Raw genomic sequence first — 21166 nt, forward strand, 5'->3', positions numbered from 1 at the left:
TAATGTTTTTAGTTTCTTAGGTGTCCTAGAGCTTTATGCATACACAATCAATCATAAATACATATATTCTCCTCTTCTGTACTTTAAAAAAAATGTATAAAGGGTGGACATACTATATATGCTGTTTTATACTTTGATCTTTATCTTTTTGCTTAATACAGTGTTTCATATTGGTACATGAGCTTCTTTGGTCTTTTTCTTTTTTTTCCAACTGTATAGTATTCATTGTGTTGACCAAGAAGAAGAGGCTGTAAAGCAACCAAAAGCTATTATTTGGGGTTTTCAGGATTGCGGGTGATATAGTCCACTGAAACTCCTTATTGCAAGCAGGGAGTACAGGCTTATATAGGCAAAAACCCCACAAGGTTATATAACTTGTTTTGAAAGAAATATGATTGGTGTTGTCAGAGTTTATTTTTTTTTAAACATTTTATTTATTTGAGAGAGAGCACAAGCCGGAGGAAGGGCAGAGGGAGAGGGAGAAGCAGGCTCCCCACTGAGTAGGGAGCCAGATGTGGGGCTCCATCCCAGGACCCTGGGATCATGACCTGAGCCGAAGGCAGACGCTTAACCAGCTGAGCTACCCAGGTGCCCCTGATGCTGTCAGAGTTTAAACTGATACAAGATTATTATTTGGCTAACAGGTCATATCTCTTTTTCAGTCCAAAATAGAAGGATATGTTCTAGGAGGTGCTGGAGTTGGCAATTGACAAGTCACAGTTGACAGCAGTTAACAGTTCATGGTGTTCTGGGAATTGAAACAGGAGATTGCGTAGGCCCTACTTTCTCAGCGTCCTTTGACCGTTTTGAGTGATTCTCTTAGCGGTGCTTCATTTTGAATCTTCTTTTCACAATTGTATGAATGGCCATTTAGTCAGTCCCTTTTATGGGCATCCAGGTTATTTCTGATTTCTTGCTATTACAAAGAGTGCTGCAGTGAATAAATTTGTATCTATATATGTCCTATTTTTAATGGATTAATATTTTCTATTTTCCTTACTCATTTTACCCTACTTACTGGAGCTTTCCTTATGACTTACCTATTTAGTTAGTCCCACTCAGTTCATTCCAAAAATGTTTATTTAGTACCATTGCGTTTAATCTACAAGGAAACCAAAATCACATATGTTAATTTCTGTAATGTACCTCAGAGTGTGGTACATAACACAGGAGAGGGTCAGAAGCAGGCAGGGGGCTCTACAAAAGGGATAATCACCAGGTCTTAGCAGTGTGTCTTAGTAGAGCTTCTTGATTTTTTTCATACCCAGTCGTCCTGGTAAGGACTGCCTTTCTGTTCTGAGTATTCCTAGTCTTAGTACATTACTATAGCCTGTAGTAAGTATTCAGTAAATGTCAAGTTAATAAATTTGTGTTCAACCAGATCTAGACAAAACAGTTAATGTGAATGAGATGCGATAAAAAAGAGAAACTTAAAAAAAGAGAAACTTAATTGGTGTGTTTTTGTGTGTTTTCAAGCTCTGACACAGACCTTGGAGATGAGAGAAAACTTTCAAAAGCAGCTGCAGGAAATAATGTCTGCAACATCAATAGTGAAACCCCAAGGACAGAGGGCTTCCCTTTCAAGAAGTGGTTGTAACAGTGCTTCTTCAACCCCTGATAGCACTCGCTCTGCCCGCAGTGGGCGAAGTAGAGTCCTGGAGGCACTGAGGTATGTACCCGTCACTGATGGCAGAAAGGAGTGACTTGGTGACTTGAGAGAAGGGTAGCTCATTCTTTAGCTTCCTGCTGGCTCAGTTTCACGAGTTAAGCCTAATTTTGCACCTTTTCTGGGGTGGGGGTGTGGCAATCAGTAAAGAAAAAGCTTAGAATATCAGGACCAGGAAAAGGGTTATACTACTGGGCTTTATTTAGCCCAAACTATATATATTATATACTGGTTATGTGGCCTTTTACTGGCTAGCTTTTCCTTCCTCCCTAGCTTTTTCTCCTTCCGTCCCTTGTTCCAAGCAGTTCTAGAATTCTTACTTTGGGGTAGGAAGCAGACAAAGCTTTATTCCATACCAAGCAACTGCTTTGACATTGTGGTGTGATTAATATTTTTTGTAACCTCCCCTGAGAAGAAAATGATTTTAAGATCCAGTTTGCCTCATTTGAAATGGATTCAATGGGTAATTCTCTCTGTTTTGTCATGTTAGTGTAAATAATATTAGTTCTAAATTAGTTATTTCTTATTAAAACTACATGTATTTTGTATTCTCTTTACAAATTTATCTTCTAGGAAAGATGATTACAGATCTCAGTGTGATATGATTGAAGTTCAGTAGTATAACTTCATCTTTTTCCTGATAGAAGAATCTCCAATTGTATGACGAGTGTTAGGGGACTTGTATCTTGAATTGATTGATAGAACTATGCATCTGTCTTAAGCTACCTATATATTTCATGAGGCCAATTCTATATCTGCATGCTGAGTGAAAGTGGCTTTTTGTTTAATATACTTCAGATCATGTGTTGTCATTACAGAGAGCCTAAATCTTGTGCCAAGTCAGAGTAGATAAATAAACTCAGAATAAAAGGCTGTCTTCCTTGTATTTGAGGCAAATGAACTCTGGGGGTACCATGAGCTTTGGTAAAATATATTTGTTAAGATTCCACTTATATGTATATACATAGAAGGAAAATAGTTGGAATTATATTTACTCTAGTGGAATTGTTAAAATTATGACATAAAACACACTTCACTCTAGTTCAGTATATGGCTGGTCTATCTTAGACTCTGGGAGGTTTGGTTACCAAGAGCCAAAGGGACCTTCTTTTAAGGCAGCTTTTATAGTACCCTTTTATAGTACTAATTATAGTTCTTATTATTTCAAGTGATAAAAATACAAGTACTCGTAAGCAAAGTTTTCTAAACTTTACCGTGCTTCCCTAAGCCTGTATAATTAAGAGAAATTCCATTTTTAAATATAGCAATCATTTTAGAATTTTAAAATAATTTCTTGACAGTAAACTTTCCCTTTCGAAGTTTTAAATAAATGGACATTTAATCAAAATAGATGTTTTCTTTTCTAACTAAAATATTTTGTAAGTTTCTGGAAGAAATACTTTAAAAAGAAAAAAATGTCCCAAAGTGCATTTACTCAATATTTTGAGGTAGCTTTCTCTTTGCTAGATGGTGGGCATATAAAGGTGAGCCTCAAAATTGCAATCTAACTTACGGAATTTATGAGTGTAGGTTTTGTTATAGTTATCTGTTTATTAAAATTCTCACTTTTATTCCTTAGGCAGTCGCGTCAAATAGTACCTGATGTCAACACAGAGCCCTCCCAGAATGAACAGATCATTTGGGATGACCCGACAGCCAGGGAGGAGAGAGCAAGGCTTGCCAGCAATCTGCAGTGGCCTAGTTGTCCCACACAGTATTCTGAGCTTCAGGTTGACATTAAAAAATTGGAGGATTCTCCTTCCCGGGAGCCTTTACATGATTCAGAAATTGCTAAACAGGGTAATGAGAAGAAATCTATTCATTTGTTTGCATTAAGTACATGTTGACTTCTTAAAAATAGATAAGCACATTGCAGTTCTCTGAATTACACATGCAAACAAAAAACTTACTAGATATTTCTGATTTTGGTCTAAATGAAAGAGAAAAAATTAAAATTGAGGTAACTTATCAGTAAAATTGAAAAATATATTTTGATTCTTAAATTTGGAAATGGAAGCTTGGGCAGTTTTTTCCAGACTTAGTTTTCACTATTGTTCTTCCCGTCATTCTCCTCCTTTGTACATTTGTATCATTAATGTTTGTTTTCTTCCTAGTCATCCAGTTTTCATCTAAGTCTTCTAAATTCCACCCAGTAGGTACCTACATTTGTTCTTTGGATTTGTATGTGTTCCTTTCTGAATTCTCCTGGTTTTTTCCCCTTGGGCTTTACCTTGAAGACAGAATGATTCCTGTCTTTCATCTTTGGTCATCTTTTTCCCCCATTTTCTCATATCACATGATTATGTCTCTGCACTAGGTAGATTTTCTCCAAGTGTAACATTGCTTTCATTTTACAAATTTGGGTTACATTTTACCGATGAAAGCTTGGTATTTAAAGAAAAGGTTGGGAGAAGCCCACAGATAACACCATTTGCCTTTTTAAAAAGCTAATTAATTGCATTTATTTATAAGCTCTAGAAATAGGCTGTCTCTTTTGCATGTACTTTTTACACTGCAGAATTTGTGTTTAATTTCATCTTGGTTAAGATAGATGAGAATATTTGCCTGAATTTTTTCTTAGTCGTATTTTGATAACATCACACTGCAGCATTTTATTGCCCTCAGCTGTCTGTGATCCCGAAAACATGTGTGTGACTGAAGCCCCAAAACACCCGATCTCTGAAGAACTGGAAACACCGGTAAAAGACAGCCACCTGATCCCTACACCTCAAGCCCCCAGTATTGCCTTCCCCCTAGCCAACCCACCAGTGGCTCCACACCCTAGAGAAAAGGTTAGTTTATCCTTAGTGTGATGATACACCTTTTTGATATTACTGTTATGCTGCATTAAGAATATGCTGATACCACTACCAAGAGTTCACAAATGTTGAAACTGCATTTCTTTGCATGCTATTATTTCTGTATTTGATAAGTCAAAAGACTAAAAATGTCACTTAAAACCATTTACCTGATTGATAGCCTTTTTACTGTTAATTTTTTCTAAAATAAAACTCTTCCATTTCAGATTGTAACAATAGAGGAAACACATGAAGACTTAAAAAAACAGTATATATTTCAGTTGTCATCTCTGAATCCTCAAGAACGTATTGATTATTGTCATCTGATTGAAAAACTAGGTACAAGTATTTTAAGTTAAAAATGTAACCTTCCTTGGAAGTCAGTGTAGTTGATATCATTTGTAAGATGTACAAATTGAGAGAAAAAAGATGGGTGGGGCACCTGGCTGGCTCAGGTGGTAGAACGCGCAATTCTTGATCTTGGGTTCATGAGTTTGGGTGTGAAGCCTACTTAAAAGATGGGTAACTTGTCTTAGGCAGTATGTATTGCCTCAGCATTAGAACTTTGACTTTATATAGGTCTAAATCTAAAGTCACTGGGTCATAGGATTTAAACATTTAAAGATTTAAATTGAAACCAACCATTAAAATGATTTAAGAATCTCTTGTGCTGCCTTGGGCTTTTGTTCACTGATAAAATCATTGAAATTATAGACTTAAAATAAAACTGCATTTTTGTGAAGTTGAAGGCACAGTAATACCCAGAGAGGAGCTCCTTCTTATGTAACATTCTTATTCCATTATTATCAGACTCTCCACCTGACATCATTCTGGAAGCAGCATACTAGACAGGTAACCTGGTGCTCTAAGCAGTACTGTCCAATAGAAAGATAGCGAAAGCCACATGTTTAATTTTAAACTTAGTAGTAGCCACATTTTAAAAAGGAAAAAAAAAATCGAGTGAAATTAATAAAGCATATATTTTATTTAACCTATACACAAAATATTATATTCAACATGTAATTAATATAAAAAATGAGATTTTACCCTTTTTTTTCTTTCCTTACTAAGTTTTTGAAATCTCAGGTATATTTTGCACTTCTAGCACATCTCAATTTGGTCTGGCTGTGTTTCAGGTGTCTGATAGCCACGTGTGGCTAGTGGCTACTGTATTGGACAAAGTAGCTCTATAGAGTTAGGGAAAGTATAGGAAGAGAACTCAGTCTGACAGCTTCATATAGAGGAAACCTTAAATAACGGTTGTTTTTAGTGACGGCCCTGAGTCAAGAAAAGATTAAATGTAACTTAGTGCTGTCCTTTTAAGAATGTGGAAAACTATGATTTTTTTCTTCTTAAAGATTTCTGTCAAATACAGTCATACAGTTGAGAAGCTATGTTTCTTGGAAACTGGACTCAATGTGGAACACTGTTTCCTGGTCACCCAATAAATTAGATAGAGTTATAAATCAAAATTGTTCAACTTTACCTAGAGCTTTCAGAACAGAAGAAGCTGCTTCATGTGTCTGTCTCCTATATTTTGTTCCATCTCTGTAAACTCCGGACAAGAGTAATATCAACTAGCAGAGAATTGTCTAGAAGAAGACAGCGAAGAGAGGCAGATGAGGACAGATTGTGCTGGAACGGAGTCTGAGTAGAAAGGTTTTGATAGTAGAATGCAAAGAGATCCTTCATTTTATAAATGAAGCAACTGTGGCCAACTGATTCACATAAATAGTCTATTACGTTGTCTGGATTACAGAATAAATCTGTTAAATAGAATTAGATCCCAGTATAATAGGGAATTTTCACCTTCTTGTTCTTTTGTCACTCTGATCCTGGGTGAGTTACTGTGTACTTGTGTCATCATGGGTAGATTGCAGATAATGATAGTAATCTACCTTCATAGAGTTGTGAGGATTAAATGAGTTAATAATCTGGAGCACTTCCAACAGTCTCTGGTGTATACTATGTGCTCAAACAGTTGCCTCTCTTAGTCATCTGTAAAGCATGAGTAGAGTTCATATGTTTCATTGAATTCTTACAAAGTCTTGAATACAACTCTTTCTAACCCATAATCAAGTACTTCTAAAGTATAAATCAAAAATCAATCAATAAAAGCCATGCTTTACATAAATTTATGCCTTCTTTCCTCAAAGTCGGGCACCATACAGCTGTATCTGAGAAGAGGGTTCAGCTTCCACCTGCTGCTTCATCTCTGTTTCCCTAGCATGTGTGTTTTCCTTCCAAGCTTCTGCGTTGTTGGGATGCTGACCTTATTTCCACTCAAAAAATTTTCTTCTGCTTTTAGTCTATAGGAGCCCCTTTTTGACTTCCATCTCCTTGATTACCCATATTCAATGCTTGGAAATTGCAAAAGTAGTTGAGACTTAAGAAATATACCAACAGTAGGGCGCCTGGGTGGCTCAGTTGGTTAAGCGACTGCCTTCGGCTCAGGTCATGATCCTGGAGTCCCAGGATCGAGTCCCACATCGGGCTCCCTGCTCAGCGGGGGGTCTGCTTCTCCCTCTGACCCTCTCCCCGCTCGTGCTCTCTTTCATTCTCTCTCTCTCAAATAAATAAATAAAATCTTTAAAAAAGAAAAAAAGAAATATACCAACAGTAGTATATGGCCTCTATTTATATTCTGTTTTTATATCTTAATTGTAACAAATCAAGTGCAGACAAACAGGAAAGTTTGCATAAGAATTTAGTACTGAAATAGCAAAGAATTTTTGTTAATTATATTAGATCTGATAATAGCATTAGGGCTGTATAAAAAAATTACCATGTATTTTAGAGATGCATACTGAATGGATAACAGGATGTCTGGAACTTTTTTTTTTTTTTTAAGATTTTATCTTAAAAGAGAGAGAGACAGTGAGAGAAGGAACACAAGCAGGGGGAGTAGGAGAGGGAGAAGCAGGCTTCCTGCGGAGCAGAGAGCCTGATATGGGGCTCGATCCCAGGACCTTGAGATCATGACCTGAGCCGAAGGCAGACGCCCAACAACCGAGCCACCCAGGCGCCCTGGAACTTATTTTAAAATAGTTAAGCCCAAAAGGGGTAGACTGAAATAAGGATGGCAAAATTTTGATAATTTAAGAATCAGTATACAGGATTTCATTTTACTATTTTTCTATTTTAAATTTTCATTAAAAATATTATGGGGGGATGCTTGGGTGGCTCAGTTGGTTGGGCATCTGCCTTCGGCTCAGATCAGGATCCCAGAGGCCTGGGATCGAGTCCTGCATCGGGCTCCCTGCTCAGCGGGGAGTCTGCTTCTCCCTCTGCTGCCCCTGCTGCTTGTGCTCTCTGTCTCTATCTATCTCTGGCAAATAAATAAAATATTTAATAAAAATAAAATAAAAATGTTATAGGGGTTAAGTGGCTGACTTCGGCTCAGGTCATGATCCCAGGGTCCTGGGATCAAGCCCTGCATTGGGCTCCCTGCTCTGCGGGGAGCCTGCTTCTCCCTCTCCCTCTGCCTGCCGCTCCCCCTGCTTGTGCTCGCTGTCAAATAATCTTTAAAAATATATATTTTTTATTTTATTTTATTATGTTAGTAAAAAAATATATTATTTTAAAAAAATATATGTATGTGAAGTAAAATAAGTGTCAGTCAAGGTTTTTCAGTTTATTTGGTGCATTTTATTTATAAATAATTTCTATGCAGAGTTGACATGTTTTTCCTAGGAAGAAATTAAGAATTCCAATCACATATCAGTTTTTCTCTACTTTAGGTGGATTAGTAATAGAGAAACAGTGCTTTGATCCCAATTGTACACACATTGTTGTGGGACATCCACTTCGAAACGAGAAGTATTTAGCCTCAGTGGCAGCTGGGAAATGGGTGCTTCATCGCTCCTACCTGGAAGCATGCCGGACTGCTGGACACTTCGTGCTGGTGTGTATTCAAATTAATACGAAGAATCATTTTTCGTTAAAAGTAACTGTTCTAATAATTGATTCTAGTTTCTACACTAACCATTCATATAATTGAAATAACCAAATATGACCAATGATTATGCCAATTTTACAAGGTCCACATTAACAGAGCAAAAAAATTTAGACATCACAGACCCAGATTCTCAGTTATATGAGTTTTATTTAATTTTAATCTGGGCTTTTTTTTTTCCCCCTCTTTGGAATAACATTAGAAAATTTCAGGATTACCTCATTGTAAGCTTTTTATCCTTACTGCCAGCCCATTAAATATTAAATTGTTTGGGGACACATGGGTGGCTCAGTCAGTTAAGCGTCTGCCTTTGGTTCAGGTCAAGTCCCGCATTGGCTCCTTGTTCGGTGGGGAGCCTGCTTCTCCCTCAGCCCCTCCCCCCTGCTCATGCTCGCACTCAGCTCGCTCTCCCTCTGACAGATAAAATCTTTTAAAAAAAGAACATTTTTTTTTAAATATTAAATTGTCTGAAATATTTTGGTCCCTAACTAACCATCACAGTAATATCTATCATGTAGTTTTTGAAGTTTTTGATCTTGATTGAAAGGGATCTGATTTCTATGGACAGGTAATCAAGGTGTTAACACATACCTCCACTGAGAACATGTCCTTCTGTGAAGTTCATCTTAAAATGGATGAAGCCCAATAATCTATATATTACCAATTACTAAGGTGTAGTTATCTGTATTTCTTAGGAATGTATACAGTATTTTTCTGATTTCTAATTAAAAGCCAGATATACTTGACCCTCCTATGAAGCCAAATTAATGTACATTTCCTTCCTCTATGCTCATAAACTGATGCTTATTTAGTGCTCTGTATTTATAACAATTGAATGTATAGCTTTTAACTCTTACGTGATCGTGGACTCCTTGAGGACATATTGTAGGACCAGATCCAAAGTTTGTTGTACTAATTGCCTAGGAAGAAGACTATGAATGGGGAAGTAGTTCCATACTCGATGTTTTGACTGGAATCAATGTTCAGCAACGAAGACTAGCACTTGCAGCAATGAGATGGAGGAAAAAACTCCAGCAAAGACAAGAATCGGGCATCGTTGAGGTATTGACATATATATGGTGATATGAACAGCATTCAGTGTCATGACTTTTACAGATTTTAATTTTAAGAGAATGTGCTTATTAACAAAATAATAATTCTACTTGTCTTTTATGCTTTGTTGATATACTTAGTTCGGGCATTCTAAATTGGGCTTAATATTAATTCCTAATTCTTTTAATTATGAATGCGAGGAAGATATATATAATGTTGATGGCTCTTTTAAAAATATATGTGTAAATGGGGTGCCTGGGTGGCTCAGGTGGTTAGGCATCCAATTCTTGATTTTAACTCAGGTCGTGATCTTAGAGTGATGAGATCAAGCCCCGCCATCAAACTCCTCGCTCAGCCGGGAGTTTGCTGGAGATTCTCTCCCTCTTCCTCTGCCTCTCCCCTCACTGTGCATGTGCGCACTAGCGCACATGCTCTCTCTCAAATACGTAAATCTTTTTTTATTTTATTATTTTTTAAAGATTTTATTTATTTGACAGAGAGAGACACAGCCAGAGAGGGAACACAAGCAGGGGGAGTGGGAGGGAGAAGCAGGCTTCCCGCGGAGCAGGGAGCCCGATGCGGGGCTCGATCCCAGGACGCTGGGATCATGACCTGAGCCAAAGGCAGATGCCTAACGACTGAGCCACCCAGGCGCCCCCATAAATCTTTTTTTTTAAAAGTAAAAAGGCATAAAAATAATTTAAATATATGTGTAAAATGTGACCCATACTGTATTTCTTCCAAAGACTCTTCAGCATCTACCTGCAGGGGTTCTTAACGTGGGATCCACAGACTCTTCCAAAGGAGTTGTAGATCACATTCAGGAAGGCTGTTTATACACTTTGGATGGGGCAGGGAATACATCCTTATTTTTACTAACCTCCAATTGAAAACATTTCCTTTTACTATAGAAGTCTAGGTAAAAATCACAACACTATTAATAGTACTTGTGATTTTACCCCAACAGAAATAAGATATCTTTGCTTTGCATTATAATTCCAAGTATCTTGAGATACTGCTTATGTTCACTTTTTTTAATTGAAATATAGTTGATGCACGGTGTTACATTAGTTTCAAGTGTGTAATAGATTTGACAGCTATTCATTATGCTCACCACAAGTGTAGCTACCATCTGTCTTTATACTTTAAAATTATAATAATCTATCCAGCCACCACTAGGTCTTTTATTTAATTCATTAATACAGAAGCACATCTATTATGTCACAAATTTGTAAATATTTTATTTTTAATAAAATGGGTTTTTTGGTAATCCTTTACACTTTATGTTAAAACCAGTATTTTAAAACATTATTAATATGGCACAAATTACATTTCAATAAAGCTGTTTCTTTAAAAGAATTATTTAGAGAACAGATCCATAGGTTTCACTGGACTGTCAAAGGGGTCCATGGCTCACATAAAGGTTAGAAACCCAAGTTTTAAATAATCTTGTGCAATGTATTCTGAGGTTCTCTACTCTGTCCAAGCCCTTGTTAGCCTTAATTCCCTTCTTTTAGAGTAATTCCCCTGGCTTTTGTTGTTATTCCCTAGTGAAATATTTTATATTTCTGATTCGCAAACATTTTCAAGAGAAATATAATGGGGGCTTCATCTAATTTGAGAAGTTGTACATTAAGTTCTACCCTGGATTAATTATAAGAAAAAATACAAGAAAAGGCTAAACAAAAGTCAAGTTGCTTTGTTTTCATATTAATCATTAAAACATTTTCCTTCATTCTTCAAGTATTTATTGATGACCTACTATGTGCCAAACACCATGGCTATGTGTTTTCAGAGTATTCTGACCAGGGACAATTACCGCTGTGGCAGATGGTAAAGGTTATAAGATTATTTGTTGACATAAAACTGAATTTACAGATAAAATAATGTATTATTTGCATTTATTTCCCAAATAATTTCAACACTGATTATTTTTTCATTTGTAGGGGGCATTTAGTGGGTGGAAAGTTATCTTATATGTTGACCAATCCCGAGAAGCAGGATTCAAACGCCTTCTTCAGTCAGGAGGAGCAAAGGTTTGTATTCAGTCAATTTACAGAATTTTTTACACAAATTATTTTCCAAACAAGATTGCTGTGATCAGTTCTTAATTTTCGGTACTTTGTGAAATGACAATCCTTAAGTACAGATTTTACAGTTGAACTATTTTGGGACACTGATAGCTTCTTATTTCTTTAGGTACTACCTGGTCATTCTGTACCTTTATTTAAAGAAGCCACACATCTCTTTTCTGACTTCAATAAACTGAAACCAGATGACTCAGGAGTTAATATAGCAGAAGCTGCCGCCCAAAATGTGTACTGCTTGAAAACAGAGTACATTGCTGATTATCTGATGCAGGTTTGTAAGATTTTGTCCTTGATCTCCTCATCACCAGAGATAGGCTTATATATATAGGGATGTGACCACACAGCAAAACCCTTGGCTTGTTTATTAATAGAATGTTTGGCTCCAGTTGTTCGCTTTCATTTCATTCAGTTTCATTCTACTTTTTATAATATTGAGTACTATGTAAACATTTAGCTTGGAGTTAAATGAAGCAGGTATAAAAATCTAGGTACCTCTAAAAGCTTTAAAAGTGCCCTTTATAATGTTGGAATATTGCTGTTCACAAATAGCCTAAGTTTTGATTTGAATGGGCAAAGAAAAATCTTTCTGATGCCAGAACACCTAAAATGCCATCAGGAATCAGCAAGGTATGACACATGGTAATAAATGTCTTACTACAAAGGATTTCAAACATAATGGTATAGAAATAAGGGGAAGCCAAAACTCAGCCTGCTGTGTAATTTTTACTGTTTGTGTTTGGGAGTTGCTCAGGATATATAGAAAGAATGGCTAAAACATAAACAATAAAACCTTTGTCATAAAGCAGTGGGATGTACTGATTGGAATTGGTAAGCCAGTACTAACTCCTAGAAACACCTAAATCACTTTTTTTAAAAGCTCAAGTTTTTTTGTTCCCTGCTTTTCTCAGGGTTGTATTGTGTGTCAGACACTAGATTTCTGGAGGAATGCAGTGGGGGGAGTGGGTTGCTCTGTATTTCTACATCTGAGCTCATTATTTCCTACCTAGCGCTCAGAAGTAGGTAAAACAGAATACTTCTCTGGGGGCAAAGGAGTAGACTAGGGAAGGGAAAGTAGTGACTTCATGTTCAAGTTCATTGTCAAGATAAGCCAAGCACAAGTAAGGCTCTTGAGATAGGCCCACCTCAGTGTTCTGACCTCAGGTTAAATGCTGTGGGGGGGAGGGGGGGTGGCGGTGGGCATTAATTAAAAAGCTGGGTGCAGTGGCCACAGGGATCTTGGTGGTGACAGCCTTCAACATGTCCTTAGCCATACTGCTCCAATCTGGATGGTCACCCTCTACTTCTACAAACTGGTGTCATCCCAGGATCTCCATTCACCATCCTTTCTCTTCTCTGTTGGATCTCCTGTTTCTGTATCCCATGTCATCCTGATTTGCTCTCATTTGGTTGAAGGTCATCTTATAGTAACTTCTTGAGAAAGCACATGGGAGATAAACTGAGATTTTCTTTGTGTGAAAATTCTTTTTTTTCTGTGATTGCATTCTTTTATCGTTTGGATGGGCATCAAATTCTAGGTTGGAACCTATTTTCTCCTTAGACTTTTGATTGCTTATCTCCTTGCTTCTAGTATTGCTGTTGAGTAGTTAAAGCCATTTTGATTCATAATCTGTTATATGTAACTAATCTAGTAGGAAGCTCTTTTTGTCCCTAGTTTTCTGAAATTTCAAAATGATAGGCTATCATGAGGGCCTCTTTTTATTATACTGCACATGGTAGGCCTCTTCTGGTTTGGTAACTTGTGTCTTTCAGTTCTGGGAAATCTTGAATTATTTCAATGATGATTTTTTTCCCTCCACTTTCTGTTCTCTCTAGTACTCTGCTACTTGTATATTGCATTTTCTTATTTCACCACTATTTTTATAATCTTCACTTTTTGAGAGGTTCCCTCAGTTCAGTCTTCTCCTTTTATCAGCTCTTCATTTTGCTATCATGTTTTTAATAATCAAGACCTTTTTAAAAGTTTTTTGAATTTACATTTTAATTTTTTAATATCTTTTTTGCTTCATAGATGTAATACCTTCTACTGGATCTCAGAGGATTTATTGATTTTTTTTTTTTTTTAACTTATTTCAGTATATTCTCCAGTATATTCTCTATCCACTAAACTGCATTTTCCTCTTTGGGTCTTTGTCTAAGCTGATTGGAAGTACTGAGCACACAGTTGGGTCTTGGCAGTTTTGATCCAGATGCAATAGTCTTGGTGGTCTAGTTGTTGGGGACTGTCTTCTGGGTTCATACTTGCATATACTTCTTGAATTGTTTCAGTTTATCCAAAGAGGAGTCTTCCAGTCTGCCTGAAGGAGGAATCTGGCCACCTTTTTTTTTTTTCTGAGATACAATGACATATGACATTAATTTCAGATGTTCAGCATTACAGTTGTATGTATTCATGACTATATATGCAAAATTATCACCATACATAATGACAGATTTTCTCTCATGATAAGAACTCCCAAGATTGTGTCTCTTACCAACTTTCAAATATACCATACAATATTAACAACTATAGTCACCATGTTGTATATTACATCCTCAGGGCTTATTTTATAACTGTAAGTTTGTACCTCTTGTTCACCCTTACCCATTTCCCCCAGCCCTCATACCCTGCATCTAGCAACCCCCAGTCAGTTCTTTGTATCTATCCCATTTGGGGTTTTTGTTTTGTTTTTTGTTTTATTTTGTTGTTTTATTTTTTTAAGATTTTATTTATTTATTTGACAGAGAGCGCACGAGCAGGGGGAGTGCAAGAGGGAGAAGCAGGCTCTTTACTGAGCAGGGAGCCTGATGCAGCACTCGATCCCAGGATCCTGGGATCATGACCTGAGCCGAAGGCAGATACTTAACTGACTGAGCCACCCAGGCAGCCCTGTTTTTTATATTAGGTTCCACTTGTAAGTGAAATCATCTAGTATTTGTCTTTCTTTTTCTGACTTATTTCACTTTGCATCATGCCATCAAGGTCCATCCATGTTGCTGCAGTTGGCAGGGTTTCCTTGGCTGAAATATTTTTTTATGGCTGATTAATCCATTGTGTGTGTGTGTGTATGTGTGTGTGTGTGTGAATTTTCTTTATCCATCTGTCAGTGGACACTCAGGTTTTCATATCTTAGCTATTGTAAATAATGCTGCAGTGAACATAGGAGAGCAGATATCTTTTTGAATTAATGTTTTTATTTCTTTTGGATAAATACATAGAGGTTGGAACTGTTGAATCATAAGGTAGTTCCTTTTTTTTTTAAGATTGTATTTAACATAGTGTTACTAGTTTCAGGTGTGCAATACAATGATTCAACAGTTGCTCAGTGCTCATCAAACTAAGTGTACTCTTAAGGTAGTTATATTTTTAATTTTTTGAGGAAAAAAATAATGGCTGCATCAGTTTACATTCCCACTAAAAGTACACAAGAGTTCTCGTTTCTCCATATCCTCATCAACACTTGTCTTTTTGATAACAGCTATTCTAACGTGTTAGGTAATATCTTGTTATGATTTTGATTAGCATTTCTTTGATGATTAGTGACGTTGAGCGCCTTTTCGTATACCTGTTGACCATCTGTGTCTTTGGGAAAATGTCTATTCAGATCTCTGCCCATTTTTTAATCAGATGGTCTGGGATATTATCCCCTATCAGATAGATGATTTGCAAATATTTTCTCCCTTTCTTAGGTTGCCTTTCCTTTTGCTGATGGTATCCTTTGCTATGCATGAGCTTTTTAGTTTGATGTCTCCCCACATGTTAATTTTTGCTTGTGTTGCTTTTCATTCTGGTGTGAAATCCAAAAAATTTTTACCAAGACCAATGTCAGGGAGCTTGTGATGTATGTTTTCTTTTAGTTTTATAGTTTCATGTCTTTCATCCAAATCTTTAATCCATTTTGAGTTTATTTTTGTGTATGCTATAAGATAGTGGTCCTGTTTCAGTCTTTTGCATGTAGCTGTCTAGTTTTTCTAACACCATTTATTGAAGAAACTGTCCTTTTCCTATTGTATGTTCTTGGCTCCTTTGTAATTGATCGTGTATGCCTGGGTTTATTTCTGGGTTTTCTGTTCTGTTCTCTTGATCTATGTGTCTGCTTACGTGGTATTACCATACTGTTTGGTTACCATAGTTTTGTAATACAGTTTAAAATCAGGGAGCATGATGCCTCCAGCTTTGTTCTTCTTTCTCAAGATTGCTTTGGCTAGGGGCGCCTGGGTGGCTCAGTCGTTAAGCGTCTGCCTTCGGCTCAGGTCATGATCCCAGGGTCCTGGGATCAAGCCCTGCATCAGGCTCCCTGCTCCGCAGGAAGCCTGCTTCTCCCTTTCCCACTCCCTCTGCTTGTGTTCCCTCTCTCGCTGTGTCTCTCTGTCAAAAAATAAATAAACTCTTAAAAAAGAAAAGAAAAAGCTTGCTTTGGCTATTTGGAATCTTTGTGAGTCCATACAAATTTTAGGATTGTTAGTTCTATTTAAAAAAATGCCATTGGAATTTTGATAGGGATTGCATTGAATCTGTAGATTGCTTTGGGTAGTGTGGACATTTTAATAGTGTTAATTTTTCCACTCCATGAGCATGGAATATCTTTCCATTTATTTGTGTCATCTTCTGTTTCATCAGTGTTGTCTAGTTTTCTTTTTTTTAAGATTTTATTTATTTGACAGAGAGAAATAGCAAGAGCAGGAACACAAGCAGGGGGAGTAGGAGAGGGAGAAGCACGCTTCCCACCGAGCAGGGAGCCCAGTGCGAGGCTCGATCCCAGGACCCCCGGATCATGACCTGAGCCGAAGGTAGACGCTTAAGACTGAGCCACCCAGGCGCCCCAGTGTTGTCTAGTTTTCAATGTACAAGTCTTTTGTCTCCTTGATTAAATTTGTCCCTAGGTATTTTATTCTTGATGCAATTGTAAATGGAATTTTCCTTTATATTTGAAATGGCTTTCTTTTAAAAAGGGTCTCGTTGGGTCTTGCTTTTTTATTCTTTAGAATGTTTAGTCCATCGTGTAATTATTGATATGATTGGATTTAGGGGTTTTTTTTTTTTTTTTTTGCAGCTTTCAATTTGTCTTTGTTCCTGTGTTCTTTCTTTCTTGCCTTTTTTTTTGTTGGAGGCAGGGTGTGTTTTGCTCTATGGATTATAATATACTTAACTTTTTATAGTCTAGCTAGAATGATATTGTGCCACTTCACATAGAATGTAGAAATCTTACAGTCATATAGGTTCCTTTACTTCCCCTATCCTTTAAACCAGGGGTCAATAAACTGTAGCCCACAGGCCAAACCCTGTCCACTGCCTGTGTTATAAAGTTTTACTGGAACACAGCTCCATTCACTCATTTACATGTTCTCTCTTCTGCTTTTGCAGTGCAACACTGGGCTGAGTAATTGCAACAGAGACTGTCTGTCCCACACAGCCTGAAATATTTAATGTCTGGTCCTTCAACGTAAAGCAGGGGCCAGCAAACTTTCTGTAGACTTGTCATATATTTTCCATCGTCTCTTACAGCTCTGCCATAAAGCAAAACTTGCTTAAACAATCCTATGTATTTTGAGGAAATTAAAAGGAAAAATATAGTCTTATATTTATCCTATCTGGTATCAGTTTTCCTTCAGCCCAAAACTTTGATTTGTAGTACAAGTCTGATGGGACCAATTCTAGTTTTCTTTTATTTGAGAGTGTCTATTTTACCATTATGCTTGAAGGATCTTTTTGTAGGGCATAGGATTTGGGGTTGATAGTGTTTTTTTCTTTTACTAAAGACTCCACTTTCTGCTGGCCTCCATTATTTCTGAGAAGTCAGTGGTAATTTGAATTCTTCTCCTGTATGCAGTGCAGTGTCTCATTTTTTATTCTGGCTGTTTCATCTTTGATTTTCACTATTTATGATATTTACAGGTGTAGTTTCTTTGTATTAATCCCGCTTTTTCTGCAGAGCTTCTTCAATCTGTAAATTTCTTTCACCAAACTTGAGAAATTTTGACAATTACTTCTCCATTCTTTCCTGTCTATATGGGAATTTAATCACTCGTACCTTTTGATATTGTCCCACAGGTCCCTCCCTCAGGTCCCTCAGGCCATATTTACTTTGGTTGCAATCTTTTTTCTGTGTTTTCTGATTGACTAATTCCTATTTATTACTTCACTGATTTTTTTTCCTGTTATTTTCATTCTAAAGGCTCTTCCATGAGATTTTTTTATTTAGATATTAAATTTTTTTATATCTAGAATCTCTGGTTCTTTTTTATAGTTTCTGTTTTTCTACTTTTTCATTTCACTCATTTCAAGGATAAGAGCTGCTTTAGTATCATTGTCTACTATTTCCAACATCTGGGTCATGAGCAAGACTGCTTTTATTTTGAGGTAATCCGTAGGTTTACATGCAATTGTAAGAAATAATACAGTTTCCCCCAGTGGATAACATCTTGCAACAATATAGTACAATATTACGGCCAGGATATTGACCTGATGCAATCCAAGCTTATTCCGATTTCCCCACTTCTACTTCACGTGTCTGCCACCACAGTCAAGATACAGAACAATCTATCACTACAGCAATCATTCATTTTGCCTTTTTTGAACTACACCCACCTCCTTCCCTTCATTCTCTTCTCCCAGCGGTCTCTTACAGCTGTCAACCGCTAATCTGTTGTCAGTTTCTTTAAATCTTAAATGGAATCAATATAGTGTGTAATCTTTTCGGATTGGCTTTTTTTTTAGCAAAATTCTCTTCAGAATCATTCAGGTGTTGCTTGTATTAGTAATTTTATTACAGTTGAGCTCTGCTACAGCTTAACCATTAGCCTATTGAAGGACGTCTGGGTTGTTTCTACTTGGCTATTATGAATAAAGCTGCTATGAACATTTTTTTGCACATATTTTATGTGAAAATAAGATTTTATTGCATTGGGATAAATTCCTAAGAGTGTGTTTCCAGAGTGGTCATATTTTTCATTCCTACCACTGTTACAAGTGATGCAGTTTTTCTGTATCCTCATTGGCATTTGTCACTTTATTTTAGCCATTTCAGTTGGTATGTAGTAATCTCTCATTGTGGTTTTAATTTGCAGTTCCATAATGGCTAGTCAAGAGTGAATGCCTTTGGTGTGCTTCATAAATGTCATATGAGGTGTGAGGTTTTCATAGAAGGTGTGAAGTTTAGGTCACTCAGAATGTCCAATTGCTCCACCATAAAAGAACTATCCTCCACTTAGTTGCTTCTGCACCTTTGTCAAAATTCAGTTTGGCATATGTTGGGGGTCTGTTGATCTAGGTCTTTCCCTCTGCAATAGCATCTTTCTTCTTTGATATTAGGTAGCGATTCCTCTTTACTCTTCTTTTTCAAGATCATTTCAGCTTTTCTAGGGCCTATACCTTTTATTAAGTAAGTTTTTAAATAAGCTTATTTATATGCCTATGAGAACATCTTGCTACGATTTTGATAGGAATCACATTAAACCTACAGATCAATTTAAGTGAATTGACATCTTCACTATGTTCAGTCTTTCAATCCATGAATACGGCATATTTATTTAAGTCGTCTTTCATGAACATTTTGTAATTTTCAGTACATATAAGTTTTAGATCTTTATTGGGTTTTTGGATTCTGATTTTTTCTTGAGAATGGGTCATGTTCTTCAGATGTGGAGTAATTTTGAATGCGTCTAAGTTGTAAAAACTAGATTCTGTTACGTTCCTTAGGGGAATGCCATTCTATTTGCTTAACAGGCACCTTTTGCAGTGAGTGCGGGATCAAAGCTTTAGCCTTACTTGAGCCTCCTCCACATCCATGGTGAGAGGGCAAAGATTTGGGCCGATTTCATAACCGAGGTTGAGGCTTCCCCTGCTCCTTCCTGGGATTTCCCACCTCACTTTCCAGTGGCTGTGATTTCAGGCCATTAACACTACATGTTTTCTGTTGTGACTTAGCCCGCATGATACAGACTTCATTTTTTTTGTTTTTGTTGTAAGGAGAAGAGAAATTCACTCCCTACCCAGTGTCAACCCCTCTGGTATTTGCCTGATCTCATTTCCTCTCCAGTGTCTTGGGGTAGTTGCTTTTAATATATTTGGGTCGGAAGTTGTCATCCAGAGAAGAGTTGAACCAAAAGGCACTTACTCAGTATTTTATGGTGATTCATTTTCATGTTTTCCAGTCTGCCATCTTGCTAGAAAATTAAGTTTTATCACACTTTTAATAAGGAGGGAAAGGTCATTTTGGGTTGGAATATGGTTGTGAGGAAGAGAATTGCAAGGGTTTTAGAGGCAATGTATGAATTTTGGCTTTGACACCGGCTAGTTATATAATGTTAACCTTTTTTTTATCTTATCTGTAAAATAAGGAATAAAAAACATCTATCTCACATGTTTAAATAAAAAAAATTTTAAAAATGGACACTGTCACTTCTTAACCATGCCTTACAAATGAAACCATTATCAAGATCTGAGCTGGCCCCATTCCACCTGAACTATAAATTTATTTTTCTGATAAAAGGTGAGATTTTTGTCACACAGGTTCTGTTCCCTAAATGTGATAAGTGCTAAGTAGCATACCTTAAAAGACAAATTTTAAGTTTTTTCTGGTTAAAAAGCACAGTCAAGGAAAAATGAACAATGTTTTTTTTCCCTTTTATAGGAATCCCCTCCTCGAGTAGAAAATTACTGTCTACCAGAAGCAATTTCATTTCTTCCAAATAATAAGGAACCTGGGCCTGGATTATCACAGAAGAGGAAAGCTCCTACAGAGAAAAATAAAATCAAACGACCTAGAGTAAACTAATCATGTTTACTCTTTAGTCACCAAACATTAGTATTTTAATTATAAAGCCTGAATGTTAACTGTCTTGGATTTGCATAGTAATTTAAAGACAAGTGTCTATAGAAGAATTCAGCCGCAGACTATAATGATGACCTTGCTTGTAGTGAGTTTTTAACATCTGAAATTTTAATCACTGAAATATTAACTAACTGTTTTACCTGAAATAACAACAAAACAAATCCTCAGCTTGTCATAAAACCACATTGAAGTGTGTAGGGGGCTGTTTATTTATTTTCTTATAAATATCTGAGGCTGTAGCTTAGTGGAAGTTTTAGTAAGGTGATGGATTTTGCCTTAAAATGCCAGCTTTAATTCGTAACAATAAGGAAGTTGTCAATTGAGATTTTTTCATGTTTTCCCTGATTCTTCTCACCCCTTTCCCTCTTTTTAACAGGAGCCTGAGTACAAGGTTTAATGAGGAACTGAGGCTTTAAACTTAAATATGTGTGAGTGTATATATGTATATGCATGTCTGTACAGATCTCCATGATGTTTGCCAGGTTTGGGCGCCAAAACTTGGAAAATAAAACAATAAAGAATAAAAGTGACTCATATTAGTTCAGATAAGTTTTTAAATGCAAAGCATTCTGGTGTCCATTCTCTTGTTTAAGCTAAGTTTTACAAATCATTTATTACTTCAAGAAATTGCTGGGGCACCGGAGTTGTGCAGGTGGTTGAACATCCGACTCTTGGTTTCAGCTCACGTGGCTCAGGTCATGGGATCAAGTCCCAAGTCGGGCTCCGGGCTCAGCTCGGAGTCTGCCTGGATTCCCTGTCCCTCTCCCTCAGCC

At 36.8% G+C, this 21166-nt stretch overlaps 1 protein-coding gene across 9 annotated transcripts in view; it reads left to right on the plus strand.

Annotated features, from left to right (window-relative positions):
- The window catches only part of TOPBP1 (DNA topoisomerase II binding protein 1), a 74710-nt gene extending 53787 nt beyond the window's left edge, over positions 1-20923 (plus strand). For 5 of the 9 annotated variants that reach the window (XM_036077091.2, XM_036077095.2, XM_036077092.2 and 2 more), the window contains 10 exons: positions 1477-1669; positions 3246-3466; positions 3781-3822; positions 4292-4458; positions 4692-4803; positions 8205-8368; positions 9344-9481; positions 11419-11508; positions 11672-11833; positions 20193-20923. In XM_036077091.2, coding sequence (XP_035932984.2) covers positions 1477-1669; positions 3246-3466; positions 3781-3822; positions 4292-4458; positions 4692-4803; positions 8205-8368; positions 9344-9481; positions 11419-11508; positions 11672-11833; positions 20193-20336 — 1433 coding nt within the window. In that variant the 3' untranslated portion in view covers positions 20337-20923. Of the gene's footprint in view, positions 1-1476; positions 1670-3245; positions 3467-3780; positions 3823-4291; positions 4459-4691; positions 4804-8204; positions 8369-9343; positions 9482-11418; positions 11509-11671; positions 11834-14304; positions 14485-16224; positions 16352-20192 lie in introns of those variants that run through there. The other 4 variants (XM_036077093.2, XM_078071680.1, XM_078071677.1 and 1 more) reach the window with 3 other exon arrangements.
- Positions 20924-21166: the final 243 nt, after the last annotated feature.

The sequence above is a fragment of the Halichoerus grypus genome, chromosome 1 (genome assembly GCF_964656455.1).
Source record: "Halichoerus grypus chromosome 1, mHalGry1.hap1.1, whole genome shotgun sequence".
In the NCBI taxonomy this organism is placed as follows: Eukaryota; Metazoa; Chordata; class Mammalia; order Carnivora; family Phocidae; genus Halichoerus; species Halichoerus grypus.